The sequence below is a fragment of the Schistocerca nitens genome, chromosome 3 (assembly GCF_023898315.1).
Source record: "Schistocerca nitens isolate TAMUIC-IGC-003100 chromosome 3, iqSchNite1.1, whole genome shotgun sequence".
NCBI lineage: Eukaryota > Metazoa > Arthropoda > Insecta > Orthoptera > Acrididae > Schistocerca > Schistocerca nitens.
In genome coordinates this window covers 919,303,885-919,319,521 of record NC_064616.1, presented here as the reverse complement: position 1 = coordinate 919,319,521, position 15,637 = coordinate 919,303,885, and the positions used below count along the sequence as shown (strand labels likewise).

Below are 15,637 nucleotides of genomic sequence, written 5' to 3'. Positions count from 1 at the left end.
ATGGAGGTGGGGTCCCACGGGCCATTGGATATTAAAGGGCCGTTGAGCAGGATGTAAATTACTATTGTGTACCCATTTCTATTCCTCCGATTACGGCGCCATCTGTGTCGAAACGAAGAAAATCCTACAAACATAACGTATTTAGATTTTGCCACAGAAGCTTAAACTGCATTAAAAAACAAGGTTTCCCATTGAAAATTTTAAAGTTGTCCCCAGCCACCGACTCGCGGGGTGTGGTGGTGGTGGTGGGGGGGGGGGGGGGGTTGAGTGTGGTATAATTTGATGTTTTAATGTCTTCAGTAAAATGAACACATTATATATTTCTTAGGGCAATCATTTCATGTAATGCAACGTACACATGCTTCATTATATTTATTTACCACAGCTTTTTCCTTATACCTGATACTCGAAAAAGTATAATATGCTAGAATAATGTTTTTACATCTCATACATTTGCCACTTTTTTCGAATATTGCACCCAGATATGGTATTCTACAAAAAAATAGAACGTTCCTTTGTGTGCTCGGCTGGTCTAAGCCTTATAAAATCTGCCTCTGATCCGCTATGAGAAGAAAGATTTTTCTTTTTCAATATACTTCTATTAATTGCGTTAACAAATTCTGGATCTTAACCGTTTTGATACGCTGTATACTACATAACTTCACATTCAGCCACTTGAGATTCACTAGTAAGAGGAACTTCATTCATACGGTTTAAAATGGATCGGAATGTAGCGGATTTATATTTCATTGGGTGACATGACTGCCTGTGTGTAATAAGATCGGTCGTGGTCGGATTTCGATAAATATCAAAGCCTATATATCCATTTTTTATTCCTGCGTGGTTAAATGGCGATGATATATTCTCGTGTAAAATATTCTGTAAGCAAAATTTTCCCCGATTGGGATTCCTGGGTGGGAACTACACAAGAGTACGTCGTAATGAGGAAAAAAAACTGCCATTCTGTGGATCGGAGCTTGGAATGCTAGATCCTTCAGTCGGGTCGTTATGTTAGAAAATTTATAAAGGGGAGAGGGGAGGTTGAAGACAGATATAGTGAAGATTGGAGAAATTCGGTGGCAGGATGTACAGGTCCAGGATTTATAAATACTAAACCAAATAGAGATATGCAGGAGTAGGCCTAATAATGAATAAGAAAATGGAAATTCGGATAAGCTACTATGAGTTACATAGCGAACACATAGCCAAGACAGACACCAAGCCAATACCCACCACAATAGTAAAAATATGTATGTACCAACTATCTCCCCAGATGATGAAGAGACTGAAACAATGTATGATGAGATGAAAGAAATTATTCAGATATTTAAGAGAGATATAAGCTTAATTGGGATGGGTGACTGGAATTCGGTGGTAGAAAGAGGAAGAGAAAGAAAATCAGTAGGATAAGGTCTACTTGGGGAAAGTAATAAAAGAGGAAGTCAACTGATAGAATTCTACACACAGAATAATTTGGTGGTCGCTAACAATCCGTTTGAGAATCATAAAAGAAGGCTTTGTACCTAGAAGGGACCTGGAGGCACTGGAACGATTCATATTGATCATATAATTATGTTACAGAAATATCAGAACCATGTTTTAAGCTGTATGACATTGTCAGAAGAGTTGCGGAGTCTGAGCTTAACTTATTAGTTATGGGCAGTATGTATGTATGTATGTATGTATGTATTAAATCATGTACCTAGAGACGACGGAGAGGCTTCACCCCGCCCTAGCCCTCAGTGGTTCACAACCTCACAACAGTCCACCCACCCCACCGTCGCCTCACACCGAACCCAGGGCTATTGTGCGGTTCGGCCCCCAGTGCACTCCCTCTCGCCCCGCCCCCTCCACCCCCCCCCCCCCCCCACTCGGGAACATCTCATACCAGACGAATGTAACCCCAAATGTTTGCGTGGTAGAAAGAAGACGGTGTACACGCGTGTGGAAACGGTGTTCGCGCAGCAATCGCCGACACAGTGTAATTGATATACTTATATGGATATGGTGTCCGTTATTTTGGACATGTCCGAAAGAACAGACACCATTGATGACCCGCAGTGGTCTAGAAGGAAATTAGAATTATATATTAATACCTTCAGCTGCTGACGGGCGTTGTATATATCTACGTGGATAGGTGAAAATGTGTGCCCCGACCGGTTCTCGAAACCGGGATCTCCTGCTTACATGGCAGACGCTCTGTCCATCTGAGCCACCGAGGGCACAGAGGATAGTGCGACTACAAGGACTATCTCGCGCACGCCTCCCACGAGACCCACATTCTCACCTTATATGTCCACACACTACATTCGTAGTGTCCCTGCCCAACACAGTCGTTACTCGTGGAAGACATTCTTACCAAGTTCCGGAAGAGTTCGGGTAATATGTGTGCATCCGCACAGAAGAAGAAGGTCATGGCCAGTATTGCCAGAACTATATACTTATATGGATATGGTGTCTGCTCTTTCGGACATGTAGGTTAAAACTGAAGAACATGCAAAGACGTGGGAAATTAAGGAAATGGTACCTGGATAAGTTGAAAGAGCCAGTCGTTGCTGAGAGCTTCAAAGGGAGCATTAGGCAACGATGAACTGAAACAGGGGAAGGAAATACAGTAGAATACGAATGGGTAGATCTAAGGGATGGAATAGTGAAGACAGCAGAGGATCACATAGGTAAAAAGACTAGGCGTACTACAAATTCTGGAATCACAGGAGATAATCAACTTAATTAATGTAAGGAGAAAACACGAAAATGCAGCAAATGAAGCAGGTGAAAAGGAATACAAATGTACAATAAAGGAGACTTGCAGAAGGTGCAAAATGGCTAAGCAGAAATGTATACCTAGGGAAAGACAGATACCACCTACAGGAACATCAAAGAGGTCTTTGGAGAAAAGAGAAGCAGCTGGATGAATATCATGAACTCAGCTAGAAAGCCAGTACTAAGTAAAGAAGAGAAAGCTGGAAGATGGAAGGGATATGTAGAGGAGCTACAGGAGAAATGAATCTGAAGTCAGAATTATATTCGATTGGTTCAATAAATAATAAAACACATGTTTTCTGAAAGAAGGTTGGTTTTATTCAGAATTCCAGTACACCATATTGTTCCCCACACTGTTAGCTACAAACCTCTGTTTATCAACATAATCTCCGTTCAATGTGACAGCCTAACGCCCCCTTACTGGAACGACCTGTATGCCACATGGTACCACTCTACTGGTCAAGTCGGAGCCAACGTCTTGCTGTAGGGTGGGTGAGAAAGAACAGTTCAGTGAGGCTCTGTGAAAGCCTCTCGGGTGTGCAGACTTGTGTGAGGCCTTGTGAGGCCCTGCAAAACACGCTGAGGTCGTTCCTTTAATTCCGTGGGGGTAGTGTAATGCACTTCCGAGTTGTTCGTTGCACCATGAGGGAGGACATGGAAAAGAATAATCCCTTCATAGACCCAGAAGACCGTCACCATCACTAGCGGCTTTGAACTACTTCTTCGGAGGAGAGAGAGTGTGGTGCCACTCCATATACAAGCGTAGAACTAAAACCTAAGCCAAGCCTTTAGGCACATCCACCAAGACTCCACTTCTCAATAAAGTCGTAAGCGAAGGTATACCACACTTCAATGAAATTCTTCTTATTGGTTTCAAAACTTATACAGTAGAAGTGGACTCAGTAACGGAAGTCGTAAATTCCTTCCAGGAGTTTCTCTTCCGTTCTTTTGTCACTCGACTCGCTTGTGATCTAGCAGAGCTGAAGGCACGATGATTTTCTGCAGTTGGATGGTGTTTGAATTTCCGCAAAATTGTGTTCGTGGATCTGATTACTGAGCTACATTCTTTGTTCCATAATGGAACAGGCCGTCGTCTGAGGTGGTTGCAAGATTGGGAAATGGAATCGGCAGCAGCTTGACGGATCACTCAAGGTAATATGGTCCACCATCTCCTGGGCACATTTCTGTTATTCGAAGATTATCTGCTATATTGCTACCAATTTGCACTTCGAAGCATCCATCTTTGTCGTCTCTTGCTGACCATCGTCCGAGTCAGCAGGTGAATCCACACCGGAAATTGGTCAGTGGAATCCAAACCTGTCTACAATAGCTGAGGAGAAAAACAATCTATGGCTGTAGACGACCTTGTAGCTGTATAAAATTGCGTTCTCTCCAACCGGACGAAGCCCTCGATAATTCATCCCTGGTGCATAAGGTATGCTATCCCCATATCCTATCCCCACAGCAAACTGTGTGCATTGAAGTCACCCATGAGGAGGAATGGGTGGCGGAGAGACCAGAAGCGCATCTGCAGCCAACGGATCATGAGGTGGAGGATATTAAAAACGCTCTGTGATTTTAGCTGGTGTGAGAATTTCCACTGCAACTGCTTGTACGACATGGTACGAGGGACAGAAGAGGAGTGACATTGTCAACGACGAAAACAGCCATCGTACCATTAGCCCTGTCCCCAGGAAGATCGTCCTTGCTTTAGGTGTGTTAGTGCCTAAATGCTGCTGCATCGGTGACTTTAAAACCAATTTCTTGTAAGCAGATGCAGACAGGTCTCTCCAGGGCCAAATATGATCAGTATCCATTTAAGTTTCACTGCAGTACAGAAGTTCCTGTGGGAGCCTTGGCGTTTAGTGGTGAATGGGTGAGGTTCCAAGTTCCCATATATTTGAGTCGCCCGAATACTTCTTAAGTAGAATATCTTAGTACGTTGTCCCCGATAGCGAGCATTCTTCAAAGACAAAGGTATTGTAGGGGGGCCTCAGCGAAGTGTGACAGGACTACTCTTGTTGTTTACATACGTAAATGATCTGACGGACAGAGTGAGTAGCAACCTGTGACTGTTTGCTGTTGACACAGTAGTAGTTGAGAAAGTATCATCAGTGACTGACTACAGAAGAATACAGGATAACTTACACAGAATTTTCGTTTGCTATGATGAATAGTAGCTTACACTAAATGTAGAATAGTGTAAGTAAATGCAAGTAAGTGGCTAAAACAAACTTTTTATCTCCGAAAACTGTATTAGTGGCGTTCTGCTTGATACAGTCACATCTAGGCGTAACGTTGCAAAGCGATGTGTAATGGAGTGCACAACTAAGGACGACATTAGATAATACCAATAGTCGACTTCGGTTTGTTGGAAGAATTCTACGAAAGTATAGCTCATCAACAAAGAATACCTAATATAGAACACTTGTGTGACCCAGTCCTGAGTACTGCTCTAGTGTATGGGATCGCCACCAGGTTCGATTGAACGAAGACATGGAGGCAGTTCCGAGGCATGTTGCTAGATCTGTTACCGGTAGACACGATCAACTATTGAGTGTTATGGTGATGCTTCATCAACTCAAATAGAAGACCTTGGAGGGATGACGACGTTCTTTTCACGAAACGCTATCGGGGAAATTTAGAGAACCAGTTTTTGCAGCTGACTGCAGAACGTTTCTACTGCCGCTAACGTATATTTCACATAAGGATCGGGTAGACAAGACGAGAGAAATTAGCACTCATATGAAAGTACATAGCCATGTTTTCCTCGCTTGATTTGCGAATGGAGCAAGGGTTCAGGGTACCCTCCACTATAAACTATACAGTAGCTAGCGAAGTATGTAGGAGGATGTAGATATAGAAGTGTAGCTTTTCCGTCCACAGGTACACTGACAAGTGCATGTACTTGTACTTGGATCTGTGGTCTGGATTTGGTGTGGAGGCATTACAGTTGAGGACTGGCTTCTTAAGGATGTATCATAAAATTCTCTATCTAGACTTGAAGCACATGGTCACTTTCTGATGAAGTCACTATAATTATCTTTGTTGTGCTGTTCATGAACTGTGAGAGTGTGAAACTAGGAACATGTTAATGAGGGTAATACTGAATTTATCTGTAGCTTTTCGTTTATAGTTTTGTCTCCACATAATTAGACTTAGGTTAGAATTTCAGTTAGTTAAGAAAGATGACTAGTAAACATATACTGTCTGATTGATTTGCCTCTAAATGGCACCTTTTTTAGTTCAGTAAGTAATCTTTCAAAGAACTTGTCATGGCTGCACATGGTAATGTTACGTGTGAATTTAAATTTTATTCCATTTGCAACATAAATGAATGGTCCCCCCAACTTTGGAAAAAAAATCTTGCAAGAACAGCTGGTCTTTTCATGTGACAGTAACGTAACTGTAGCATTACTGAACATGATAATACTCACGTTAACTAGAGATTTCATATAAATGGGAGCTTGTCATGACTGCATATAGTAATGTGATGTGTGCATTTAAATTTTATTCCATTTGAAACATAAATGAATGGTCCCCCCACATTTTGGAAAAAAAAGTCTTGTAAGAACAGCTGGTCTTTTCATGTGACATTAATGCAACTGCAACATTACTGAACATGATGATACACACATTGCCCAGAGATTTCATCTAAATTGGAACTGACTGAAGTATTAAAATTAACCGCACTTGATAGTAAATATAATTTATAGTGCAGCACTAATATGTGCTAGCACAGCTGCCATTCCAAGGCCGTTTTATTTACCTCATTGACAGAGAGGATCCCCGGATGCATAAAATAATACCAATGTTCATTTTGTGAGGTCTCCTTCTTGCAAATCCTTATTCTGCCTTCAGTGCCTCATCAAATATGTTTTTTGCATTGCTGTAAAACTGGTGTTACAGGAAATATTCCAATAATGTACACCACACATCGTTTAATTAAGTTTTTCTCATATTTATTATTACTCTATATAGTGACCAGTTATAGATGCTAGAAAAAATAATTTTCACAGGCAGTCGCCTTCACAGTGCATCTCAGCAGAATGCTCTCAACAAAATATTCGCAGTACTTATTCGTAATAGATTTATGACACAACAATAACGTTATTACAGTGGCTCCAGTTTATGCAGGCAGTAGACAGAATTCATCTTCATATGTCACAAAAATAAATGGAAGTTAAGTTTCTCCAACATAACACTTTGACATATATAACACATAACGAGAGTCCAATTATTCACACTTTAACTTGAGAGGAAAACTCATAAACGTTAATACCAGTCACTAGTTCCATTTAATATATTAGGTAAGTCACACACATATACTGAGCATGTGAATAAAGACTACAGATAGGTATTTTTGTACCAAACGTGTTAAACAGATGTCACCATTGAGCTTTCTGCGCCAAGACTGACACAGATGTTATCATGTCAAGATCAGCATGCGAACTGCAGATTTTTGGTTGGGATTGGCCACATAAAGACTGTTGTACGAAAATTTTAGTATTTAAGGAAGTACATAATGGTTTGAGAAACTTCTGGGTTAGATTTTCTAAATAGACTGAGCTGTATGTTCAAGTAACAATTTAGTTTACAAAATAAATATTCAGTAATGTGCGAAAGGTTGCACAACTATTTTGTGTTTCTACTCTGTGAATTACCAGTTTATGTGTATGACAGCCATATTTACACTTATATTCATTTATGTTAATTTCGACAAGTTCTAACATAATGGCTTAGTTAATTAAATGGCTCAAATGGCTCTGAGCACTATGGGACTCAACTGCTGAGGTCATAAGTCCCCTAGAACTTAGAACTACTTAAACCTAACTAACCTAAGGACAACACACACATCCATGCCCGAGGCAGGATTCGAACCTGCGACCGTAGCGGTCGCGCGGTTCCAGACTGTAGCGCCAGAACCGCTCGGCCACCAGCGGCCGGCTAGTTAATTAACAGAAGGTGTCATTCCATTTAGAAAATTTTTAGCTATAAAAGTTTACTGTCAAGCCTGGGAATCTGACAGGCAAAAGACATAAAAACCAATAGTACTTTTGGGTGTTTCCTAACTTCAATTTTAATTAGTTAACTAGTTTCAGAAAAATTAGAACATGTTGCAGTAAAGTTTCAGTCTTAGCCTTCTAGTAATAGGAGTCGACATGTCTAATATGATTCATTAGCTCATTCAAAGTCTGTCCTTATGCATCATTATGATAGCTTCAACTACTCATTAGTATCAATTAATAAAGTTTCCCGTTATGAATTAACAGGAGAAATAGGTTGAATAACGTTTAGACACGCTTGTACATATACTACAAATACATGATGACTATGAAGAAGGGAAAAAATGTTAGCAGAAGTGTAGTCACAGCAGGCTGTGTAGCTCTAGGCTATTATGTTATAACTTTGCCAAATACAGTATGTTACAGTACTTCTTTTCACTCTTAAAAAGTTTGCATGGAATTATGTTATTTACTTTTTTCAAGGTATGCGGGCAATAAAATCTGTCCTACGGGCTGCTGGAAAATTGAAATTACAGCTACCAAATGAAAATGAGGAGCTACTACTAATGCAGACAATAATAAAATTAAATGCACCGAAATTAGTTCCACATGATAGAACTCTTTTTTCTGATATATTATCAGATGTATTTCAACAAAACAATCAATTAAGGATAGTACCTGATTTTCAAGAGATAGTCCACAAGGTTTGTCATGAAATATGTACATCATTTGCAAATAAAATTTCATAAAGAAATCTCTTTATTTTATGTTTTAACATTTAATACTTCTTATTGTTACAGGAAATTCTGAAGCTGAAATATCAACCAGAATCTCAATTTGTAAATAAAATTATTCAGTTTCTTGAAATCTTTCCCATATATAATGGCATTATTTTGGTTGGTAATGCGTTCTGTGGTAAAACTAGTGCACTTAAGGTTAGTATCTATTAGGTCATTACCCTTTAAATATATTTTTTTCTGTTTTATGGTGATATTAAGTTTTTTACATTAACTGGATTCTCAATAGTCTAAAAAGTCTTTAATACTTCCAAAATTTTTCTTTAATTATTTTAGTTTTCCATGAAATTTGGCGACAAAGTAATTTATAAGCATTAGCAGTGGACATTATGCATATATTAATTTCTAACAAATATACCGTAATTTAAATACAATTCTTTCATTGATGTCTGACCTCCAGTATTCTTTCGAATATTACCATAAAAACATTTCGATTTAGTTTCTGTCTTTCTGAGGTGAAGAAATCAGTCTTGCACTTTCTGCAATAGTTTCCTCATTTAATTTTTTAACTTCTGTTACCATGGACATATCCAAGGTGGGTTGGGCAGCATGCCTGAATGGGACAGATAGCCACACAGTAGGTCCATCCACAGTGGAGAGATATTTGTGGAGAGGCCAGACTAATCTATGGTTCCTGATGAGGGCAGCAGTTTTACAGTAGTCTCATAGGTAAAGGTTTGCATGAGTAACTGTTGTTACAGTCCATAAAAGATTTCTTATGACAAATAATAAACATGCCCTCTCAAAGATACTAAGAATGTTTGAAACATTCTTTATGTTTCTCCAAACAAGGAGCTAAATGTGTAGCATACTACCCACTGACAAGCTGCAGTCATATTCAACTGTATTATAAAATAAATGTTAGAACATTAATATGTAAAATGTTGTATCATGATAGTCGATTAACTTTTAAAATATATTCGTTAAATTAAAATTTTAAATCATATAAATATGAGAAATTGCTACAGTGTAAGTAGGCACAAGATCACTTGCATACTGTTGTGACGAAATTAAACCACTTTATTTGCATGAATATCAGGCGCCAAAATATACATGTGAAGTTGAGCCATATACGACGAACAGCCCGAACAAACAACTTAAAACAAAGGCATCAATTCAAATGCTTTGTTCCTTAGTCTCTGATTTCAGATGTACCGTCGGCCTATGCAGGTCGTTGTCCCCACAGAGCACACCTCCCGCTTCAAAATGGAGCACCTTTGGTAGGTAAGGTGGAGTCAGTGGTGCCCTTATTCCAATGAGTCAGGTAAGACAGGGTCTGTAGGTCCCAGCCCTAGCGAGAGCGGGAAACAAGGATGACGGCAGCTCATTGTCCCTTCCCGCTGGGGGAGAAGAGCAGAGCCGAAATCCACAGCTAATGTGTCGGTGTTAGATAGCAGGTCCTCTTATGGAACAGCTAGTCCTTCTCTTGATCCTGACGCATTCATGTTGGCTTCAGCCTTTGAAAGGAAACTGTTGAGGGCTTGCCTTTCGGTAGTACTGTGAATGAGTGATCACCACACTGTAGCACCTTACGAAGTCTGGCGTACAGGTATTGTAGGCCTACCTACATGGTGTCATCACGCACAATCCTTCAATGCCTTGTATACAGATAGTTACTGCATGACTATGGAGTGCATGGACGTGGGAGATACGTTATTTCACCATTTTTATTACTGCTGGTAGCTGACTATCAGCTGGGAGCGGAGTCAACTGGCAGACCGAGGCATTCACTGTACAAAATTTCTACCAATGATTACAAATCTTCTTCATAGGGAATACACACACCAAAGCAATATCCATGGCAGGGCTTCTGTCCTTTGTGGCCGCCCGCTTTGGCCGAGCGGTTCTAGGCGCTACAGTCCTGCCTTGGGCATGGATGTGTGTGATGTCCTTAGGTTAGTTAGGTTTAAGTAGTTCTAAGTTCTAGGGGACTGATGACCTTAGAAGTTAAGTCCCATAGTGCTCAGAGCCAATTGAACCATTTTTGTCCTTTGTGTGCAATGGCACATGAGAGGAGATTTAAGAGTCCTGTACCAATGATTGACGAGGGCATTACCTCGAGGATGGTATGCTATATTTGGACACCACACAATTTGCGTAACTCTGTGAACAGGTGGGACTTGAACTGTCAGCTGGATCAGTTGTTATTGATGTGGGGAAGGCGAAATGTGCGATCCACATGCGGTAGTTCCACTGGAGCCAGGCGGATGTGCTGCGGTCTTCCTTTAGGAATTTAGTATTTTCTGTCTAGCAGCACTGGCAGTTGATGCAAGTATGGGTCCACTTCCTGCATTCGACTTTAATGTCGGAGACCATGAAAGGCTCCATGACCAATTTGGTGCTAGAATGGATATCAGGATGTGACAAACTATGGGTTATCGAAAATAGCTCTGCGGAACTTTAATGGAACCAGCAGACATACTCTGCATTGTGAAATGTCACACCATAGGTGCAAGTCTGTGCCAGGAATCGGAACTGGTTCCGCAGTTAAGTCAATGTTGCCGTCTATCGAGATTGATGTAATCTTGTGATTTTTTTTGTTCCTTCACCATTTCAATAAAATGTACTGTTGCTCTCAGTGTGAGAATGTGACAAATTTGTGTAGTGAATTGCCACTGTAATCCATATAACGGAAGCAGTGTGGAGTGCAGTTCTTACTCGGGTTGCGTATCGCAACAGTGAATGTACTGTAGTTATCAGGCATCCCGCAATGTCCTCAAGTAAATGTTTAATGCCTTCGTACAGAGCCAAAAGCTCTCGATCGTAAGCTGACCACATCTGTTTTGAGACTGTGAGTTTCCATGAAAAGATTCGGAGCGGTTGTTGTTTGCCATTTACTGTTTGTGACAGGACTGCTCCGATTGTGCTTTCTCTGGCGTCCGCCATTGTGGACAATGGTACTGAAGGTAAACGGTATGACAAAGTAAGGCACCTGTGAACGCAGTCTTCGATAGTGTCAAATGCATGTTGCATCTCCGAGATGCTTGCCCCAAAAAACTTTACCCACCACGGCATTAGTTACAGTACTGGCCATTAAAATTGCTACACCACGAAGATGACGTGCTACAGACGCGAAATTTAACCGACAGGAAGAAGATGCTGTGATATGCAAATGATTAGCTTTTCAGACCATTCATACAAGATTGGCGCAGGTGGCGACACCTAAAACGGACTGACATGAGAAATGTTTCCAACCGATTTCTCATACACAAACAGCAGTTGACCGGCGTTGCCTGGTGAAACGTTGTTTTGATGCCTCGTGTAAGGAGGAGAAATGCGTACCACCATGTGACATGGCTGGTCAGGTTCCACTTGGGAGAGGAAACAGGTTCATCTGCTGAATTTCTGGCATGGAATTACAATGGAATGCGTATGGGACATAATCTTGCCAATAGAATTACACACAAGATCTGTTTTAGGCGCTTAAACACAGTTCTGTACCGAGGTAGTTTGATCTGTCTCATTGGTGAAGACATTAAGATCGAAAGGGCTGGACCACACTAATTCGTTGCAAATATTCCACATGGCCATCCATCTGTGTGGGAGGAGAACATAATCATATCTTGTAGTCCACTAAAAACAGTATTTGGTTGGGGGGTATATCCTAATAACCTATGTCTAATTTGGCGGGAATATGGCACTGGGCATTACCGAATTCAGAATGCTTGGCATGGATCACCAATGTGGAAAATTCCGTGTAGAGCAGTAGCCACAGCAACACTTGTATATTGTTATAATGAAATTAAATCACATTATTATCGTAGGTATCACACAGCGAAAACTACACGTGGGACTATGCCAGATACCATGAACAGACTGAAGAAATAACTTACAACAAAGATACAGAAGCACACATTTTGTTACTTAGTCTCTGATTTCAGATCCAACACCTACCTTCGCAAGTCATTGTCCCCAAATACGGGCGTACACTATATGATCAAAAGTATATGGACACCTGGCTGAAAATGACTTACAAGTTCGTGGCTCCCTCCATAGGTAATGCTGGCATTCAATATGGTGTTGGCCCACCCTAAGCCTTGATGACAGCTTCCACTCTCGCAGGCATACGTTCAATCAGGAGCTGGAAGGTTTCTTGGGGAACGGCAGCCCATTCTTCACGGAGTGCTGCACTGAAGAGAGCTATCGATGACGGTCGGTGAGGCCTGGCACGACGACGGCGTTCCAAAACATGTGTTCCAAGACAGGTGTTCTATAGAATTCAGGTCACGACTCTGTGCAGGATAGTCCATTAAAGGTATGTTATTGTCGTGGAACCACTCTGCCACAGGCCGTGCATTATGAACAAGTGCTCGATCGTGTTGGAAGATGCAATCTCCATCCCCGAATTACTCTTCAACAATGGGAAGCGAGAAGGTGCTTACAACATCAATGTTGGCCTCTGCTGTGATAGTACCACGAAAAACAACAGGGGTTGAAGCCCCCTCCAAGAAAAACACGACCATACCATAACACCACCGCCTCCGAATTTTACTATTCGCACTACACACGCTGGCAGATAACGTTCACCAGACATTCACCATACCCACACCCTGCCATCGGCTGTTCAATCGCTCAGTGTTTACGCTCCTTACACCAAGCGAGGTGGCGTTTGGCATTTACCGGCGTGACGTGTGGCTTATGAGCAGCCGCTCGACCATGGAATCCAAGTTTTCTAACCTCCCGTGTAACTGTCATAGTACTTGCAGTGGATCCTGTTGCAATTTGGATTTCCTGTGTGATATTCTGGATAGATGTCTGCCTATTACACATTACGACCCTCTTCAACTGTCGGCGGTCTCTGTCGGTCATTAGACTATGTCGGCCTATACGCTTTTGTGTTGTGCGTGTCCATTCACGTTTCCACGTCACTATCACATCGGAAACAGGGGACCTAGGGATGTTTAGGAGTGTGGAAATCTCGTGTACAGACGTATGACGCAAGTGACACCCAATCACCTAACCACGTTCGAAGTCCGTGAGTCCCGCGGAGCTCCCCTTCCTGCTCTCTCACGACGTCTGATGACTACTGAGGTCACTGATATGGAGTACCTGGCAGTAGGTGGCAGCACAATACACCTAATGTGAAAAACGTATGTTTCTGGGGGTGTCCGGATACTTTTGATCACATAGTGTACCTCCTAACAGGCATCAGGCGCATTTTTTATGGAGTTACCCAAGATATTTGCAATTACGTTTTCCCCATCTGTAGTAGTAGTCATCGCAAACAAACACTGTTCTTGCGATGTTCAGTATCAACGAAAATCGTTAGTTTATTTCCCGTTACATACAAAATTATTTTTAAAGTGGAATTTTATGTATCCATTCGATAGGGTGGTCCGAGCTTACTCTAGTGTGATATTTGTTTTATCGATATGTATGAATGAGGACAGTTAAATACGAAGAATAATCGGTACTCTAGCAGCGAACGAGCAGTGATGCTGCTTGGAGTTAGCAGTTAGCATATCGGTGCTGTTGTTGCTGAAATACTGTTTAGGGTATGTGGGGGTGAGAGTACACATGGGGAAAGACTACGCATCAAGCTTTCAGGCCCCTAAGGCACTACGCTACCACCAGGCAGCGCACACGTCATCCTTTTCTCATTTCTGTTCTGGTACCTCGTGGTAATCGGACGCTTACAGCTGGAGAAATTGCGGTAACTCACTTTTGTACGTTTTACACGTAAAATTCGTATAGTTTTCATTGAGTGTTAGGTGAGCCTAAATCCATTTAAAAATCATATAATTCGGCAGTAGAATTGGTGGCTGTCAGCTTCCAATAGCCACCTTGATCTCCATAACTTTAGTTGTATGTATTATCTGTAGATTGCCGGAAAAAATAGCTGAATGGGGTACAAATAGTCAGCTGTAAACGGGTAGAAGTCCGCAGTGTGCACTTTTACCCTATCAAGAAACTATTTGAGAACTTTTACTCAAATGGTTCAAATGGCTGTGAGCACTATGCGACTTAACTTCTGAGGTCATCAGTAGCCTAGAACTTAGAACTAATTAAACCTAACTAACCTAAGGACATCACACACATCCATGCCCGAGGCAGGATTCGAACCTGCGACCATAGCGGTAGCCCGGTTCCAGACTGTAGCGCCTAGAACCGCACGGCCACTCCGGCCGGCTAACTTTTACTCCATCAAGAAACTATTTGCGAACTTTTACTCCATAAGCTTTACCTTGACCTGTGTAGTCCCGTCTAGCATATTCAAGAATATTTTGTTCTTATTTATTTACCTTACATGCCTCGTTGTTCAATTCAGAGAACTGAAATTAATTTTCCTGTTCTGTAGCCCTTCGTTCGTTTGGTAGTCCTTTTTTCAAATAGACCTACCTCTCAAACACACTTCTAATATGCAAATAACTTACGGGTTTGCTGCCGGGTAACGTCATCGACCACCGCCGATATTTCGACAGGAGCACATCCTGCCATTCTCAAGGAACATCTGCAAGGAGGAAGCAATGTGCAAGGGAATGTAATACCTCGGTTCACTGAGGAGAAACAAGGAAGATACCACACACAGAACAAGTAACCGCAGAGTCAACACACAACCAAAGATAACCAACATCAGAAATATCGATAGTGACTATTAATCAACAGGTGAGGTAACACTAATTCTGTCCCTCTGTTTTTTTATGAGAGGCAGAGCCGGATTACAAGCAGCATTTAAACAAAATCCACCATCTGTGTTTATAAGGTTGCTTGATAGTTTGATTTCAACAGCTTCCTTAATAACACTATCCCAATAGCTGGACGTGCAAGCCAGAATCTCAAATTCAAATGGTTCAAATGGCTCTCAGCACTATGGGACTTAACATCTATGGGCATCAGTCCCCTAGAACTTAGAACTACTTAAACCTAACTAACCTAAGGACACCACACAACACCCAGTCATCACGAGGCAGAGAAAATCCCTGACCCCGCCGGGAATCGAACCCGGGAACCCGGGCGTGGGAAGCAAGAACGCTACCGCACGACCATGAGCTGCGGACCCAGAATCTCCGTGTTGTTGTATTCCATAGGATGTCCGGTGTCAAGGCAATGTTCTGCAATAGCGGTGGTGGT

General features: G+C 41.6%; 1 protein-coding gene across 1 annotated transcript in view; it reads left to right on the top strand.

The window, feature by feature from the left end:
• The window catches only part of LOC126249484 (dynein axonemal heavy chain 7-like), a 1,193,512-nt gene that overhangs the window by 277,565 nt on the left and 900,310 nt on the right, over nucleotides 1-15,637 (top strand). The window contains exons 18-19 of the mRNA XM_049951137.1: nucleotides 8,253-8,473; nucleotides 8,570-8,704. Of these exons, the coding sequence (XP_049807094.1) occupies nucleotides 8,253-8,473; nucleotides 8,570-8,704 (356 nt within the window). The remainder of the gene's footprint in view (nucleotides 1-8,252; nucleotides 8,474-8,569; nucleotides 8,705-15,637) is intronic.